The following is a 19475-nucleotide window of genomic DNA, read 5'->3' on the forward strand; positions in this document are numbered from 1 at the left end:
AAATGTTTCCAGAAAAAAAACAGCCTTTGAAAGCTTTAATAAATCAGGCCTATTGAGTCATCCCTTATATCAATGTAATATTCTACCATCATATTAGCTCCAATATTTGCAAACAATTCAATATTACTTGCAACTCTGGTGATGTACAAGTTAAAGTTCAAGTAATAATGAGCAAGTAATTATTAGCATAGTAAAATCAACCATTGTGCCATTGATGAAAGATTGTCCAACCTACCTTCTTAGCTTAGCTGATGTCTTGCACTGGCAAAAATTCACCACATTACTTCCACCTAATTGAAGACATCTAAAATCTCAATGTATTTTGAGTCACTTTTCAGATCACATTCACTGCTTTAGGGCAAATGCCAACAATCTAAAGGGAGGCTCTGCCTGAACACAGAATCTTTTACCACCAGCCAATCTGCTGTACCTGTGTTTAGATGCCGGTAGTTCCAAGGGGCTCAAGAGATGGAGATAGAGATATGTACAATGTGTCCTTGAGAATATCAGTATTGGATCAGCCATGGTTGTGAGGGGATGTGGCTGCTTTTACAAAGCCAAAAGTCCTTGGCTAAAACAAGCATAGAATTCAAAGTATGAAAAGTACGATGCACTTGGTTATAAAGATTTTAACTTTTTTCATGAAGTTCTGCAACATTTAGTTAGGCATTCTGTTTTTCTAATTATCCACTCTAAAATTTAATGGGAACAGCCTTTTTGTTTTGCCCACTACATGCCAATGATCTTACCCTAAAAGTTTACACATGGGAGCTACAGGAAAGTAAGTAGTCCAGAGCGTTCAGTCATGCATTCATGCTAGACTACTTTGGCAATGTTACCAATAATACATGAATGTAATGCTGGCTCACAAGTGAATTGATATCTAGAATTAATAATATATTGGAAACATCAGAATGTTGATTATAATAGCAAAGGAAAAAAACTTGTGTGAGAGTCAAAAAAGAATATTTTGTCAAAACATGATACAGAAGCCACTGCTGCACTACAAGAGCCAGTGTCAGGGAAGTCTGGTATTCCCAGGCATGAACACTGGCACCTACGGATGGATGGATGGATGCACTCCCACATTCTTGACCATGGGCTTTCCCAGAAGCTCAAGGCCATGCATGTATATACTCTAGCAAGTGGGTATTTGCAGGATTGTTTTCACCTACACAGTCCAGTATATGTGCCTGATGGCAACCCTATGTGAATATGTGCACATGCATCAATGTGACATGGCACAAAGGGGTCTTTGTATTTCCAGTATCCTCCATTAGGTGTCTTTGGTTGAAGCTCCAAGCCCCTCTAGCCACTGTTTCTTTCTTGTTCTGGTTTTGTCTGCATGTACCTTTGGATGGTTTATAAGCCTCCTCTGAGTAATTAACAGAAATGCTGTGTTATTGCTGCCTGACCTGATGTCTAAACTTTGCTAATTGTTTGCTGGTATTGACTTCATTTTTATCATGCCTGCTGTTCATCTATTATTTCTATTCTTAATACTCATCTGTACCTGATTTGGGCCTGTCCTGACTGCCCCTCAGTTCACTAGATCTTCTGTTGCTTGCAATGCTTACTTTAATTCCTGCCACTCTGTGTCTTCAAACTCCTGTTCCTAACTTCAGAGAGTCTCCAGGACTGAGAGGTGCAGGAGAGGCCGTCCTCACCACCAACTCCACCAAGCTAAATGACAACTAAAGTAATGGAACTAAAGTGTTGACCAGAAATTATAGTGTAAATCTTTTTTTGCAATTATTTTTATTTTATAACTGTTTATTTGCAATAGATTTTTTAATACCCTGAAATATTTCTCTAAGCTCAGGTATCCCTTAAGCTGATCAAATTTCCCTCTAGAATAAAATAAAAAATTAAATATATGTTTGACACATGCTTGGTATGTTCCCCCTCTAGACAACAGTCAGGAAAAGGTATTTATTTTTTAATAGAGTAAAAAGGCACACTCGGATACGGCTTGTAGAGAAATGAGCTCTACAAAGGCTTTCTTATAAACATATTCTGCATAGTGTTCATAACACCAAGTTATAATACAAAACACTGTATATACAGTATTGTCTGTGCAAACTTCAGTCTTTTTAAATAGAATGGCAGAGCTGCTTGTTACACAGTTCTATTTCTTGTCCATTCTTCATGAAAACTTTCATAAAGCAAACCCCATACTATTTCTGGGCTAAAACTCCACAGTGTTCTGCTGGGTCCGACACGTCCAGTCTTTTGCAATACACCGAGTCGATCCTGACTCCAACAAATGAGATGGTCAAACCCACACCATCGGACTTTTCTTTGCAAGGCTATCCTGTAAGAGAAAATGCAAGAAAAGAAATATCAGCTTTTTTTCTTAAAAAAAAAGACAGGAAAATTTTACCAATTTTAAAATGAAAAGTCAGAATGACCAATAACAGCGTAATTTATACAATGGTGGATTTTTTTTACATAGATGGAGTTGCTGACATTAACCACAGATCACACATTATATTTGCCCAGACACCAATCCCCAAGTCTGTCTCCGTAGTCTCCGTGTTTTAGACAATCCTTCTCCCAGCCTCGAACGGCTAGTTTCACTGTTCCAGGGTTTGAGACTAAAGTAAGCAAGTGATGGCACCTGGCAGGTAGTGGAGATTGAATTGCCAGGTGACTGAGGAACCCTCTGGGCGGACAGGGCCACGGAATGATAATGGGGGCTTAAGATGACGCTAAGGATGATTCCAGGTGACGAGAACAAAGGTCATATATACAAAAAGTCCAAGCTGATAATACAAGGGGATCAGAAAATTCATGGTCAGGAGAGAAAAATCCAGGGGTCATGCATGGGAGGTCAGTCAGCCAGGATGATAATCTAAGGGAGTAAGGCATGTTTAGAAAGTGTCATTTGTGCAAGAATTGGGACTTTTTAGGCATATATATATATCAAATCAAATGTCATATTTTATTAACATATATTAAAAACAGAATATTGATAGAATTCTCTAACAAAAGCAGTCTTTAGTATTGATATATATGGGATGTGGCATATGTTTTATCTATTTTGAAATGATAAAGTTTTCTTGGAATCTGACCCACAATCATTGGTTCTAATGTTTAGAAAGTGGTCGGTTCAGGCAGCAAACAGGGAATGGTCAAATAATATTGTTGGTAAAAGAAAATCAACTGCACATTTCAGTTGGTATATAGTATGCAATGTTGGGCAAAGCAGCCATGTTCAGGCACAAGTACAGGCACTGGCCAAATAGAAGTTGGATGGCACAAGATCAGAAGGGGTCAAGGCAACTTTGTGTCAGGCTTCATTGGACAGTTCCCACTTGGAGAGTATCTAGGGGCCAGGTTGGGCCAGGACTTGCCTCCTGGCTTAGCAGATGGAAGCAGCCATTGCAGGGGTTTGTAAGCTGGCTGTCATTGACATCCAGGACCCTCAAATTTTTGTAAGTAGTCTTTCATTAAATTTGCAGATGAATATTACTTAGGTTAACAATGGACTGTGTGTAAAGGGATCATTATTTTTCTGTATAAACCCTTTTTGTAATCTGCTTATTTTCTTTTTTATAAATAGCTAAATCTTTAGTTTTACTTCTTAAAATCTTGATAATGTGCAACACACTGATTATGTCACTGCTCTTCTTGCATTGTAAAAATTGGGTTGCAAGGGCAGTTAGTACACACAAATGAATTTATATCCCTTGTAAGAAATGCTTCAGTACCTATAGTTTAGATTTAAACACATTTGTAGAATATTTATACATTATTGTCAGATCAGTATAATGACACATTTCTTCTTTCTTTGCACATATAAATGACTGCAACATCATATATACTGTAATAAAACTCAGTTGCATAAACACTATTCAAATATAAAATAATAATAAATACAGGTAGTCCCCTAGTTAAGGACATCCGACATACGGACAACTCCTAGATACAAACGGGGCTTCCCTGCTCACTCGTGTGCAGGATAGAGGCTTGATGGGGGAAAGGGGGCAGTTTGCATGACTTGCAGAAGAGGTTTATTGGTAAACATGGCTGATGTTGTGGGTGATGTTAGGGGGGTGAGCTCTTTCCGCAGTTTCTTGTAACTTTTCAATCACCAAGACAACTCTGCAGCTGTTTATTTTTGCATATCAAAGCATAGCTTGCTCCAGAAGTTAATGAATATCTAGGCTCCATAAAGTTTTTTTTTTTTTTTTTTTTGCTTTGTTTGTGATTAACTCACAGTGAGGATTTTATACAGTAACTGACACCACACTGCCTAATAATATGTTGAGACAAACATCTGTCCTAATTGCATTTATTAGAATAATTTACCTGTTCCAACTTACATACAAATCCAAGAACAAACCTACAGTCCCTGTCTCGTATGTAACCCCGGGACTACCTGTACTATAAAAAAGTAATAGTAAAATAAACATGCATCCTTTACCATATTTTGTTCAGCATAACATGCAGCATCATGCAGAGTTACAAAGACTTGATCTTCAGTGAGATGATCCATGATTCCAATGGACACCAGAGTTCTAAGAACTTTTGCTGGAATGAAAGAAATATACTATAAGGTATAAAAGATTAATATATGAGATCCAGGAACTGCTAAAATATGTTTACTAATAAATATTGCATGCCTATACTCAAAGACAGAATTTTAGATTTGTGACTGCAAAGAGATCATTTTTGGAAACATCAATGTATGTGCATTCTTCTGGATATGGATGGGAAATGTGAGACTCACCATTACATCCAGATAGCAGCAGATGCATTCCAGCCTTCTGGCACTCAATGCACATCTGAATAAAAAACATGTAAACTACAATAAGTCTAGGCATTGAGATCTTTACATACACTTCTGACATTTATTGATATGCTTTAACTTCATAAATAATATAAAGTCCCCATATACATGAACGTTTAGCAAGCAAAGTACAGTACAGCCAGGTGCTTGTGTTTTTTATGTCTTAGTTTTCTGTGGGCTATTACAGTTTTGTAAAGAAGGTTTAAATGATATGTATACCTTCCTGTTGAGATACTCGCCAGGACTCAACAACCCGTTGGGCTTTGGCCTTGTAAACGAGAAATACTATGCCACATGTTCCATGTCTGCTGTAACCAGTGTTGTAAGACGTATTCTACCTCTGTTATTGCCTATGGCTATGTACACACGTCAGATGATTCTTATCCGATTATAACCTCAGGGTTGATATTGGACGGGAATCTGGCGTGTATACAGCACTCGTCATTAATGGATTTGTCCTGGCGCATCCATGAACCACAAACGATCGTAATGGAAGTGAAGCGGAGGGAGCACAGCGGGGTGCCATTTTCTCCCGCCTCCCCTCTCCATAGAGCAGAATGTACAGAGCTCATTCATTCAACTAATGCTGCAAACTCAACTCATTCATCGTTCAGTCTTTTGTTGTTGGAAAGAATTGTGAAAGATCCTTTCCAATAGTAATTATTGAACATACGTTCGCAGCATTTGTCTCGATGTTTACTAATTGAAGAAATGAAGAAAGTTAAAAGGTTATGTATAACATATGTCTAGTAAATGCATACTTTGGCTTCTAATCATAATATATAACAATTTATAATATATAAAAAAATATATATATAATAAAATGTTTAATCTGTAATGTTTGAATGAATACACGTTAATGTTTTTATTATTGGATCAAGCTGATACAGTTTACATGTCTATTAAAAGAATAATTGGAAAGATCTCAATCTTTATAGGAAAAATCTTGATTTGCATTCCAGCTTTCTAGATATGTAGATCATTGAATGTTATATCGTGTATTTTTAGTAACCTATTTGAATTTTTCTACTCTGGTCTTCTACTCTATTAATTGCCCAGTTTTATAGTAACAAGTGTAGTGCCCAGTATAGTACATTATTACTGACCATTTATTATTTATTTTTTAACTGAGGTTCATAACTTTTTACAAATCTGAAAGGAAATGCCATCTAAAGCCAAATAATTTACCTGTATAAACAGCCGGGCTCCTGCAATATCAATAAATATTACACTACTGCAGTCAATGATCAGCGACCTGATTTCAGGGTCTACAAAGAGAATCGTTTAATATTAGTTTCCTTAGTTAGTCTCCTAAATTTCTTTCAGAGAAAAGTTCATCATTTTCATACATACATTTAACATCAATCATTTGCCTAATTCATTTTCATTTTCCTCTATTAGTTGATTATTTTTTGAGAAAAATCACAGCCAAGAGAAAGAAAATGAGTTCTGTTAACAAAATCATGGTCAGAAGAAGAACATGAAATAATGGTCAGAAGAAGCTTTATACTTTGTTTATATTATCTGAAAACAGCTAAAATATGCAGCCTGTACAGATAATATACTAGAATTGTATTAGTAGGGAAAACACGAAGGCAAATATGGTATTGTAAAATCATTTCCCATACAGTTTGTGCATTTACAAAATCCAGCATCTGTCTTATGTTTATTAGGAGAAGAACTATCTTACCTGTTTCTGATTTTATTTTGCATCCATCTGCATTATAAACTGGATTTGCTATTCCTACATCCTGCAAAATAAAATACAAACTGAAGCAATAAAATTGTAGAAGCAGTTCCATTTTGTTACCACTGTATTTGTGTGTCTAAACCCAAGAAATGCAGAATACCAGTCCTTAGATATAATGGCTGTATTAGTTAGAGTATGATATTATTTATATTTTATGTATTAGAAATAATAACTCCCCATTCTTCATCTCTAGAACAAGTGGAAGGGAAGAACTGGGTCAGGCTAATAACACTACTAAATTTCTGATATGATTTAAAAGGTATTTTATGCCATGGATGATGATATGACAAAATACTTTCACTAGACCAGACTTAAAAAAGGAGATAAGAGAAGTTAATTATTAGGGGTTATATGTGTTTTAATTCTTAAAGGTCTGTGACTCAGTGGGTTAAAATGCAATTTGTAATTAAAAGTGAATCTAAACCCAATTTAAAATGTGATATATTGCAGATTACTACTTCTTAAATATGCAGCACTTTTATAAATTTACCAAATGAAAAGGGAGTAAATAAAAAAATCATTGTTGGGTTTACATAAAACTTTAACCACATTTACACAACAAAGAACAAACCTATCATATACAGAGAAAAAACACCAAAATAATAACAGGTATCATTAAAATATGAGAATATACAGTACATTTAAAGATAATTTATTTAAAAAAATGATACAGTATATACTGACGCATGCGTACAGGAACATGGGGGAACATGATGAGAGTACTATAAAAGAGACAATAAAATTGTTCCTGGACCCTCTAAAATTAATTTTGTTTATCCAGTTCAGTTGTACAAAAGCACCGCCATTTTGCTACTTTACCTATGTATTATTTGGCTTTTCCCTATAATCGGGGTTTTTGAACAATACTCATGAATAAATTAATGGTATTGCTTTAGTAAACCAAGAATTAAGGGGGCGGTGCTGCACCTTTTAAAAAAAAAAAAGGGGTTGCACTTAAAAAAACCAAACAAACAGAATTTTTACCTTACATAGAAGGGTTTTCTACCCTTTTATGTAAAGTGAAAATTCTGAGTTTTGGTACGCTTTAAGTGACTTTATAGAATGATTGTACAAGTAACATACAACTGACTTGCCTAAAATTTACCAACTAAATCAAAACAATCAAAAATGCATATGAATACTGTTATTGGCATATGAATATAGCTGGGACATTGGAGTGTGAGCCCCTTTGGCCAATTAGTGAAATGACTTTGTAAAGCGCTGCGTTATATGTCAGTGCTATATAAGTACAACGTAGTAATAATATTAGAAAACATAAGGGTATACAGAGCTAAACTTACCACCACTGTGATGCTCATCTTACTGCCCTGCTCAATGGCTTTTAGAGCTTTTTCTCTTTTTCTAATTTTTTCCTGTGTCAGTCCCACAATTTGGCACATTGTTTCCTTAAAAATGTCCCTGTTGCCATAGTAGATTGGAGCATTATATGACAGGATCTTCACTCCTGGGATTTCATAACACTAATTAAAAGAAAGTCTAGTTAAATTCTGGCAGCTGATGTTAGAACTTGTTTTTTTATTAGGTAAATGGGAAATTCAGGGTTATGTCATACTATTGTTTAAAGGACTTTTTGTTACTTACTGATTGCATTAGCCCTTTTACTATGTGGAATAAATGTACTGTTCTGATGGTAATTTGTAATGGGCTTCGTGACCCAGTGCTCGTAGTCTTAATGACTATCAACTGGAAACAATTCTATTTTATATGTCTGAAGTACAAATGGATATTTGGAAACCATAAAACAATTTTTTATTCTATGGCCATTAGCCCCATATCTTAATTGCGAGCAGTGTTGGAAATTTCCTAATCAAGGTAAACAATATACCATGTAGGGTTGATAACATTCTTGAAAATACAGGAGGGAATGAAAGGAAGGGTGGGTCACCAACTTATAGCTGGGCAGCAGAGATTCCATGCCTATTATGCTACCCATATGGGGATAATTTAAAAGTTATGTAGTCATTTCAGACCTTCTCATCCAAGAAAAACATTCAAAATATGTATACATGAACAACTTTACCTGCCAAAATATTTGTCATTCTCTTTTGCCAGACTTCTGCCAAATGCTGTGCATCCTGACTGGCATGTGCAAGACCTCTATTTTTTTTTAATCTGTTCTTTGATGTGAAAGGGAATGTTAGGTAACTGTACAAAGTACTTTTCAGACAGTTCTACAAACTTATTTTAACAATTAACTTAAAGTAGATGTAATTTCATTGTGTGTTGAAATTACTACTTGTATTACCCACCTGAAGCACATGTAACATGGGGACACCCAAGAGAACAAACAGAACACAGGGACATAGAGGGCCTGACTTAAAAAAACTGAAAATCTGATATCCTCTAAACATTACCTGGTGGGAATCAATTACTAGAATATGTTTCAATGAACCTTTACTTTGTAATTGTTAAATTTCCTTAAAAGTCCCATAATTTTAATATTGGGATGTGGCATTGGGTTAGTTGCCAGTTGTAGAAATAATTTATTCGAAACCTTTACTCATAATTTATAAATATTGCTAGAGAAATCAAATGTGAAAAATGTGTAAATGTTGGGTAAATCTTGTGTACAAACATTTATAAACAAACCTCTAAAATAAATTTAAAAAATGAAGCATCAGACATCGATATAACATTTTTTTAAACAAAAGTAATATTTTTAAGTTCTATGTCTACAAGTGACAATGTAATTATTATATGAATATATATGTTTTTGTATATGTTTTATATCATTTGGGTATACATTACTCTTTGTAAATATATTGTAAATATTTATAGTATCTGTTCCAAAACTTTATACCTTGTCATTTTGGTTTACTGGTCGGTATATTTCTGTGTTGACAGCTCTTCCCAAGACTGAGCACTGAGTCCTAAAAGTCATATCAAAATGTAAAAATAAACTATTTTAAAAAATATATCAATCATCATTATCAAATATATCATTAAAATGTGAAAAATATGGCTTCAATCTAGGCTAAGCATATGATGACAACATGCAAAGATGGAGCAGAGATTGCTTATTGAATACCAACTGATGTGAGCATTTTCGCTATTTCAGTAATACTTGTAATTTATTATCACATCAGCAAATCATTGTCACTACAATTCCTTAAAAAGGGTCTTTTGGATTGCAAGAATTTTGTATAATTCCCTGGGAGGACAAATACCACAAGAAAATATTGACAAAGATTTAGGCTTTCACACCAAAAAAATCTAAATATTCCAATGTGGTAATTTTATTAAAGTTGCAACTATGGATGATCAATTCAGGAGAATGGCTTATTTATCATTTTTTCCTAAATCCAACTAGATCTGTGTTTTCTGCTGAGAAGCATGCAATTTATAAACTAAGGCAAGCTTAATTATAATAATTATTTAAATACTATAAGATTCTGCATGGACATAACTCATATCCAGAGGAACAAAACTGCAAACAAATTAATTCCATATAATTACCGTAGCAAATGATATCTTCATAAAGTCACGCACAATAAAAATAATAATATTACATTAGTGGACTTCTTACCTTTGGGTTCGGCAAACCACCGTCATCATAGAGAAGACAACACCGACCATCAGGCCTACTTCTACATTAAGGATCACTACAGCCAACCATGTCACCACCCAGACAGACTGTAAAATAAGATGATGTTTGCCTGATATGTCAAGTTTGCATGCTGATGCATTTTCTTTTTTTGTCAATAGTGGTAGAAAATAATCTTAGGTAAAATACAGTACTTTTAAATGTAATAAAGATTAAGTTAAATTTTGACACATAAAATTATAATAATGGTAATCACAAATGTTAAATCCAATTGTGCAGTCTTTATAGAACCTTCGTCATATTTACCAATAGTCATATAGTTTACAGGCATATTTGAGTAGTCCATGTTTTTCTGCTGTGCATGCCTTTTTTTCATAGTTGTTGGTAAAACTGAAAGAGTTTGCACAATCAGAGTGTAATGTGTGTAGCTGAACGTGTGGAGTAGACTACTGAAATTTGTCACAGGAGTCAGAATACCCTACACAACTCTGCTGAAACTGACCCTGACTCACCATGGAAATTGTAACCTTCTATAGTCTATTTTCTGTAGTATAATAGTTGTTGTGGCATATTTACTGTCAATGAAATATACTTACAAAATCAGTTTTGCTGATTCTCCATAAATCTGGAAGCTCTTGGAATTGTACAAACATTTGTCTGAGACTGACTACATTTATACATGCGAGTACTGCCTATGTAAAGACAGAAAAGAGTTATTATTAATATTACCATTATTATTAATATTATTATTATTAATATTATTAAAAAACAGGATTTATATAGCGCCAACATTTTACACAGCGCTGTACATTAAATAGAGGTTGAAAAACTGTGTTGCAGAAGAACATAAATAACGCAATCTGGTAATACAGGTTGACATTCAAAAATCGGGCAACCTCTGGCCTGAGAAATGCTGCATTTTTGAAAATTCTGGATTTTTTTCCCCTTTATATGCTGTATATATTTAACAGAAAATGACTACCTGTACAGTACTATGGGGCTATACAGCTGCAAATAATTGAGAAGGAATGAGCAGGAAAGCACGTGCAAGCAAGACCCAATAGCTGATTCTGGAGTACAGCGCCATCAAAACATAAACGGCGCCTCCAGAAAACTGTGTAAATTTGAAAATGCGCTCCGAAATCCATGCCGGAAATCTGAAGGAACCGGATTATCGATGGCCCGATTTTTGAATGGCAACCTGTACATCTATTAAGTTGTCCAATGATTGTGTACAACCATACAGGTCTATACATTGAGCCAGTAATATAGTGTATGTGACGCCACAGTGAAGCAGAGGCATCCCACATTCTTTCTTTATAGTATTTGTAACCTGACAACTACTTCATATATGAGTTTAAAAAAATCCCAAAATGCTTGTGCTGCAGAGGTACCTGTTATTGTTGTAATAAAATGTTTTATCTGAAAACAAGCACTAAAATATTTAACCATACTTTATCTTGTATTATATTCTATTATAATATTGTTATATTCTTTACAGATATGTTTTCAAAGAAGTCAAATAAGAAATATTGCATTTGCATTCTCATATCTGATAGCCCTCCTTTCTGTTACTCAAAGAACTCAATGGCCCTGTTTTATTAAAGCTCTCCAAGCCTGGAGAGAATACACTTTCGTCAGTGAAGTTGGGTGATCCAGCAAACCTGGAATGAATCTGGTCCAGGATTCAAAACATTTGCTAGCAAATAGCAAATGACGTTGAAGATTTCAATTTCAGGTTTGCTGGATCACCCAGCTTCACTGATGAAAGTGAATCCATTCCAGCCTTGTAGAGTTTTAATAAATCAGGTCCACTATCTAAAACTGAAATACATATGCAACTCAGTGAGTAAAAGCACCAACTATCTGTCCTTCTCTTAAATGGCCTTGTAAGAAGTTATAATCAGAGCATCTGATTTCACACAAACAGCTTCCGCTCCCCTTTGGGAAATTGATATGGGTGAATTCTGTGTAATTGGTGCAAAAAAATCTTACCTTTGGCAAGTAATTAAAAAGTGGACCGACCCAAATCAGAACCACCAGTACCACACTACTGGTGAAGAATCCAGAAAGCTAAAAAAATGCACAGAATTAGAATTTCTATAGGGAAGAATACTTTTACTATAATTAAATCCCTAGTCCAGACATTTGTTTTAATTTGTGGTACAATACAGAAGGCTTTGAACTCATTTTAGTTATTAATTGTTATATATACCCTTACTGTGGTGATGTGTCCTATATTTTATCAAACATTAAACCATACAATTTAACAAATGTATATAGTTTGCAAAATGAAAGGACAGTAGACATTGTAGAATTCCAGTAATGCAATAATGCATTGCACTGCACATAAAAAGCCATAAAATATCTTTTTAATATAGTGAAGAAGTGTTATGGCTTTATGCGTTTGCAACAGGGAGATTTGTTTTACTTTCTGTCCAGGTGATACCCTGAATTTTAGTATGACATTGGTGTCACATTTCCACCTGTCTTTATGGAATACAAATACATACTAGTCGTTTTATTGAATTCTTCCTAAATTGCCCTAGTGTGCATCCAGATTTTTTAGGCTAGCCATACACTATGCAATATTTTCAATTGATCATAAACTCAACTGAAGGGTGCTTTTATATCATTCACATTTGATCAATATTTGCAATTATTCAGGCAAAGCGTTTTTGTTCATTAGTTATCAATCGTAATAAAATCTAAACCATTGTGTAATTAGATAAATGCTAGATAAATTAGATCGTGATAAATAAATCATAATGCATATCATTTATCACACAAGTAGATAGTACATAAAATACTTGTAGTTCATCGCAACGTTTTGTTTGTATGTCGATCATTTTAAAAACCAAAAATAACCTTGAGAGAAAATAGTGTATGTCTATCATTAGAGCTGTGATTCCTTTAGGTGATGGACTGTAAAGAGCTATATAATAATCAGCTCCATATAAATATGACAAAGAAGACAGCAGATCCCTAAAGATAAATTGATCTATAAACTGTATATACATTTACTTTTTGCACAAATGTATAATCAAACATAATAAAAAATCACCTGAGTGTGAGCTCCAGCACTTTCAAGAATGTTTGTTGTAGCCAAAGTAGCAGAACTGGGAAAACAGTTGAAGAGTGAAGATACAATATTGGATATCCCATGAGCCAAAAGTTCCTTAAAAAGTGGAAAAAACAAACAGTAATTCTGTAGTAAAAACTAAAATTGATTTATGCATGATTGGAAAGATGCATTATATGGTATCTTTTAAATCTGCCTAGAATTCATCTATATGGGGTAGCCTGTCCCAGAACTATAATCTAAAACGTAAAAGATACAATAGATCAGCGTCTAATGTCTCACCTGGTTTGGATCAATGGTATATCTGTGTTTTTCTGCATAGATCATGGCCAGTGATACAGATACAGCATAACCTACAAAAGTGATGGCAATTGTGTCTCCAATCACATCAGGGATGACTTTTAGGGTAGGAAGTTTAGGCACTGGGAACCTATTTTAAAAGAATAGAAAAGGAAATGTTTACAATGAGATGACAAATTATTGATTTTTTTTACTGAAAAACAAAAGCAAGTTCATCATCAATTTAAGGAATTCAAAATAAGCATGTGATAAAGAAGCCAAAATCATCACAATACATATCACAATAGATATGGACTGCTGAAACCCACTACTCACTATCTGTCCTTTGGTATAAAGGGATACTTTAGTGATCAACAGGAAACGTCAGAATGTAGAATGGGGCAGGACCAAGCTTAACAGAAAATGCTGAAATTTTGAAAGTTGCATTTGATTTGAGCTACTTAAATCTCAGGATCTATTCATGAATTAGCCATTAATTCATACCAGTTTATTATTCTTTTGTAATATTCCAACAAATGCAGAGTTTGAGTTAGCAAACAAATTCATTTTAACAGCCAGCTAGTAATGACACAAACTTTTTTTTTTGATTAAGGAGAGTCTGAGTTTGCTGTTTTCTCTCACCTTTAAAGCAACATGGTAATTTCTAAATCTCCAGTTCAAATTTTGCTGAAGGGATCACTTATTTAAAATATGATTAATATATATATATATATATATATATATATATATATAGAATTTGTAATTTTTTGCCTGCTCTGGAGAATTAGGTACCAGTATGAGCACTGAACCCTAATTCAACATCTACTTTTCAAAGCAAGGACAGATCCCATCAGCAAAACTAGCAAGGGTTGCAGTAATACTGTTACTTTAAAATGGTCAAAGGTTGCCATTCTTATAAGGTAATTTATTATAGGGTCATTTCATTTTCTGATTATTCTTATTCATGCAATCTCACATACATTATACATTTTATATATATGTAATTATTACCCAGCTGGTATGCTGCCAACTATTTGTACACTGTATCTGTTATCCAGAGATGAAGCAAAAGTTATTCCAGTAGTGAGAAGGACCTGTAGTAAATAAAATAATAAATGAACAAACTCTGTAAACTACTTTCATTCCTAAAACTAGAACACTAAGTCTATAAAAAACATAACGTGCATGTGAGGATTTTACAGCTTGGATATATTCTTCTATTACAATTAAATATTATTTATAATATAATTATATTACAATTTAATATAACATAACTTACCACAATGATTTCCCCAGGAATAGGTGTTCTTAACTTAGTACGGAAACGGGCATTGAGCTCCTTGATGGGAATCAGCACCATCAAACAGAGGATCGATATAATCAGTTCAGCTATATTGGTCATGTGTACAGATTTAAAGACAGATGCCAAGGTCTACGAAAAATAAATAGAAACGTTTACATATGCTTTGTTTTCTATTATCTATAAATCATTTTACAGTAGTTTTAGGTATGTGAGTTTTTGTGTGCACACTGAAGCATGGGGTATATTATAGGTATATCAGCTAAATGAATGAATGTACAAAGCATAATAGTTTTTTGGCCTTTATATTGGTATATATTAAATCAGAAGGTGTCCCGAATCTTACAGTTTGTTTTTATTAAAAGCAGGGATGTAGTCATAAAAAAAGAGGAAAAAAAGATTGATCAATCTTCCCTACATTAGGAGTACCTAATGTAAATTTTTCTCATATTTCTAATTTTTTGACACAGATATACAGCTTACTATACAATATATTGTGGGACTCTCTCCCCTTCCTTACTGACCCTACTAGTAAGTATTCTCATCTATAAAAAAAAAACATTCCTTGTTTAACCTTAACCTAACCTACAAATTAGTATAGCTATAACATACCCATAATATGTATTTATTTACCTTCTAGAGACCACCACACTGACTGACTTACCTGACTGATACTGATGTATGAATAAATATATACTTTTCAATACTATATAAACATGATTCCCAATCTTACTCAAAGTTTCAAATGTAACTACATTAGAGCCAACCCTTAACCCTTTATTAACTTCTCTTTGAGCACAGACTCATACTAATATTTCTGTATTTTAAAATTCTTCAGGATCCTTTTAAGTGACATTCCTGGATGCCTTGACACTGTTGCCTTTTAGGTGTCTCTATCCTTTCCAGTCACAATAAATATATAATAAGTAGGTGAACTGACTATATTATTTCCACATCCACATTTAAACTTTAACACATCCACATTTAAACCCTGAGGAAGCCTAAAGGCAAAAAGTGTCGGGATCTTTGAGACTTATTTGATGTCATATGTATTTCTGTACAAAGATATAATTTTTGTTCTGTATGGAATATTAAATTGTTTTTTTTTAGATTAGTGGTTCTATGTTAAAAATAGGACGGCACTAAAAATTAATAAGAGTCTGTTTACACATACCTGCCTACTTAAAGCCTCTCTACCTCTCAACTATTCGCTAAAATACTTAAACCAGGTTAGGCAACTTCCTTCCAGTTATTGAGAATAATCTAAATTCCTCCAGTAATCCACTACATCACATCTTTACTGACCTTGAAAATGATGAAATGTCCCGTGTGACGTGGAAGAGGGAGCCCCATCATGTTCTGTATCTGGGAGATGGTAACATGGAATGCAGCAGCATTAGTAAAAGCTTTCACTATGGGCTCAGACAAGTAGGTGGAGAGGAAGCCAAGTTGAAGAACAAACATGATCACCTGGGGAGTTTACAAGAAAAATTATGAATACCACTTAATTTAGTAATTTAATAATTGGATACACCATATATAATATAATATATTGACTAATGAGGATCTTTGCTTCACCTACTGTAATACACAGATCAGTCAAAACACAAAAAACTAAAGACAAATTTCATGTATTTTTAGATTTTTGTGTTGCCAAAACAGCTCTGCTCCATTAAGGCATGGACTTTACAAGAAGCCATTCTACAGTATCTGGCACCACAGTATTACCGTAGTAGTAGATTCTTAAGGTCACACTGCTTTAGTCATGCCTACTTCACACAGTGATCCTGATGTATTAAAGCTGTGCAAGGCTGGAGAGGATACACTTTCATCAGTGAAGCTGGGTGGTCCAGATGGAATGGATCTGTCCAAAATTCAAAATATTTGCTAGAAAATAGCAAATGACTTTGAAGAAATCCATTCCAGGTTTGCTGGATCACCCATATTCACTGATGAAAGTGTATCATCTCCAGCCTTGGAGAACTTTAATAAATCATGCCGGGTACTATCTTTTCTCTACAAAACAAACTTTGCAAAGGTCACATCAGAAACACTGATCAATACTGGACGGCCACCCTCTTGGATCTGCATGGCAAGGCTTAAATGTCAAAACATATTCCAGAGAAGGAGAGGGAAATTTGGTAAGTATGCATGCAAACATGGCCTGACAAATAAAGCCCACCCCTCCAGACTGACATTCATTATTCAAGCCATTTTATTAACCGCAAGGCTCAAGCTCCCTCCTTCTATCAGGGCTGAAGGCTATCTCTACTGGGACAGGGTGCTGTGATATTTTCAAAAAGCTATGTACAGCATCCTGCAGGTCCCACCCACCAGCTATGATCTACCTGTATTTCCATTTCTACTTTTTATTATACCGAAGTACATATACTCAATGACTTACATTAAAATAACACATGTAACTAAAAAAATGTTTTATTCAAAAAAGTCATTAGTATGTTTTTTAAGGGGGAATGAGTACCCAGGGAAGGCAAAATATATGCAGAATAAACTTCAGTTTTAAGAAGAGGTGATAGCAGGTCAATACAATACTAATTAGGAGTATTGTGTGTGCATGCACGTTTAGGGAATGGGAGGAATATATATATAGAATATGTGTGTTATCAAATATATCACTGCCAAATTTTTTCATACCCTGCATGGACCTAAAACATATGTTAAGCACCATTACAGCTTGGTAAGTCAAGGACATTGCCCTTTTTACACTACACACGATATGGAATGTGGAAGTCACAGTCCCACTCAAACAATGCTAAAAATAATTCTTCACACTTGCCCTTTGTTACCAGAAATATTCTGATATTCAGCAAGAATGATCAGTTTGCTGGTAGTATTTACCATAATAAGTCCCATGAGGAAGGCTATAGCAGCTGCCATGCCTATTCTCTGAGCATAAATCTCCAACTGCTCCTCACCAGTGAGGTTTCTGTCCAAAGGATTCTGGACAAGATGTTCATCAATAACTGAGCCAGTCATCAGGCTAAGAACAGCAAAGGTGCCTGAAAAATAACATATTAGTTTAATTAGGTGCCATGTAAATCCAGATTTCACCATAAGCCCCCAAACTATTTTGGGAGACCAGATTTGAGGAAGAAGCCTGTCCCTAAAGTGTGAGAAACCTCAGTGTTCAGGGAAGGTATGTGGACTTGTATGGTACAGGAATGGGGGGAACCACTTGCTACCCTTCCTTAATCTGGCCACTAAGGCTATATGCCCGGCCAAGGGTCTAAATCAAGTTTAAGGTGTGCTCCACCCCTTTATTGTTTTCAAAAAGTCTTTTGTATTGTTACTTGTCTTTAACGGCCATGTCCACCTTATTTTTTTTTAACAGTAATTTGCATATTGACCCTTAGAAAAAAATTTTTTTTAATTTGCCAGAGTTTCTAATTCAGCCAAAATTTCTCTGTTTCCCTACTTCAAGTTCGTATCCCTCTATAAAATCCACCATTACCACATATTTCCCAGTGTAACAGTGTTCTTTGAGGAACTCTAGCACCTCCTTCTAAATACACCAATAATTTGTATATATATACATATATTTGTTTCATCTATTCATAATCTGTGATTTCTTTGGCTTCATTTGAACGACTATTAAGAATATTTCTTCCACCAACTGTTAGATCAGAGAACATCCAAACCTGTGGAATTGTTTCACACCTTGGTATTTTTTTACTTATTTTTTGTAGTCTTACCAGTAGAAACATGATGTCCAGTGCCAAGCAGCATGTAGAGGACAACAGGAAAGAAAGATGTGTAGAGTCCATAGACTGGAGCCACTGAAGTCAGTAGAGCGAAGGCCATCCCTGGTGCAAAAAAATTACATGAGCCAAAGCTTGTTTGAAAACAAAAACTCATCTCCTGGCAAATATTTACTTCTGCACAGTAAAACTTACCTAAATCCACCTCTCAGGTTCCTTACCAGCTCAGTTTTTGGGAATAGGGGACTGTTAATCCAGTACTTTAGGTGTGCCCACGCTGACCGGTTCCATTCTATTCCCCTTTGATGACATTGCTGTTGTTGTTTCCTCTTCTGGATCTCAAGAAGACACGCTGCTGGACAACCAAAAGGAAATGTCCACATCACAAAAACAGTGGACAGGCAAAGAATGACCCAAAGAAGAAAAAACTTAGGACTGAGTCATCTCATGGTAATTCAGTTAGTGGAGTGAGGGTTACTTACGGAGGTTAGCATTTGCTGAGAAATTAGTTTTTAAGATAAAAATGTTTTTCTTAGTTTTAGATTAAGTAGCAAAGAGTTAAATGCCCTGTCAGACTTTTTTCTGTCCGTATCTCACTGGGAAGCTTTTCTGTCCCAAAATATATATATATGTATATATTATAACATATATAATATATACAAATTAACTCCTTATAGGACTAAGATAAACATTTTGTAACAAAGTATTATCAGAAGTATTACTCCCAATTACCAGCAAAATGGTTTGTTTCATTTTTATCCCATTCATAAATATTCACAATTGTGTCCACCTCCAGCCTCTGCTAGGCTCTGGTCCACCTGCTACTATCATAGTCTAAAGCTGCACGGTTATTAGCAGCTCACACTTGCCTCCAAGCAAGGAAATTAGCTAAGAAAACAGCAACATAAGCATGAATGCAAATGTCAAACTTTTAAATATAATTAGAATATTAGATTTAGTAAAGGTATGAACTAAAGAGGACATG

The 19475-nt window shown here is 34.7% G+C and overlaps 1 protein-coding gene across 1 annotated transcript; it reads right to left on the bottom strand.

Moving 5' to 3' along the window:
• Positions 1 to 1917: 1917 nt before the first annotated feature.
• On the bottom strand, positions 1918 to 18595 carry LOC140328010 (solute carrier family 26 member 10-like; the record flags this gene model as incomplete). Its single annotated transcript, XM_072407289.1, is given in 17 exon segments — positions 1918 to 2314; positions 4430 to 4536; positions 4736 to 4790; positions 5984 to 6063; positions 6486 to 6546; positions 7847 to 8026; positions 9367 to 9436; positions 10093 to 10199; positions 10707 to 10802; positions 12106 to 12183; positions 13175 to 13288; positions 13475 to 13622; positions 14483 to 14565; positions 14751 to 14903; positions 16077 to 16241; positions 17631 to 17791; positions 18485 to 18595. Coding segments are annotated over 17 exon segments (1806 nt in total). The 3' UTR covers positions 1918 to 2275.
• Between the last annotated feature and the right edge of the window lie 880 nt (positions 18596 to 19475).

This window comes from Pyxicephalus adspersus, chromosome 1 (assembly GCF_032062135.1).
Source record: "Pyxicephalus adspersus chromosome 1, UCB_Pads_2.0, whole genome shotgun sequence".
NCBI classification, from domain to species: Eukaryota; Metazoa; Chordata; class Amphibia; order Anura; family Pyxicephalidae; genus Pyxicephalus; species Pyxicephalus adspersus.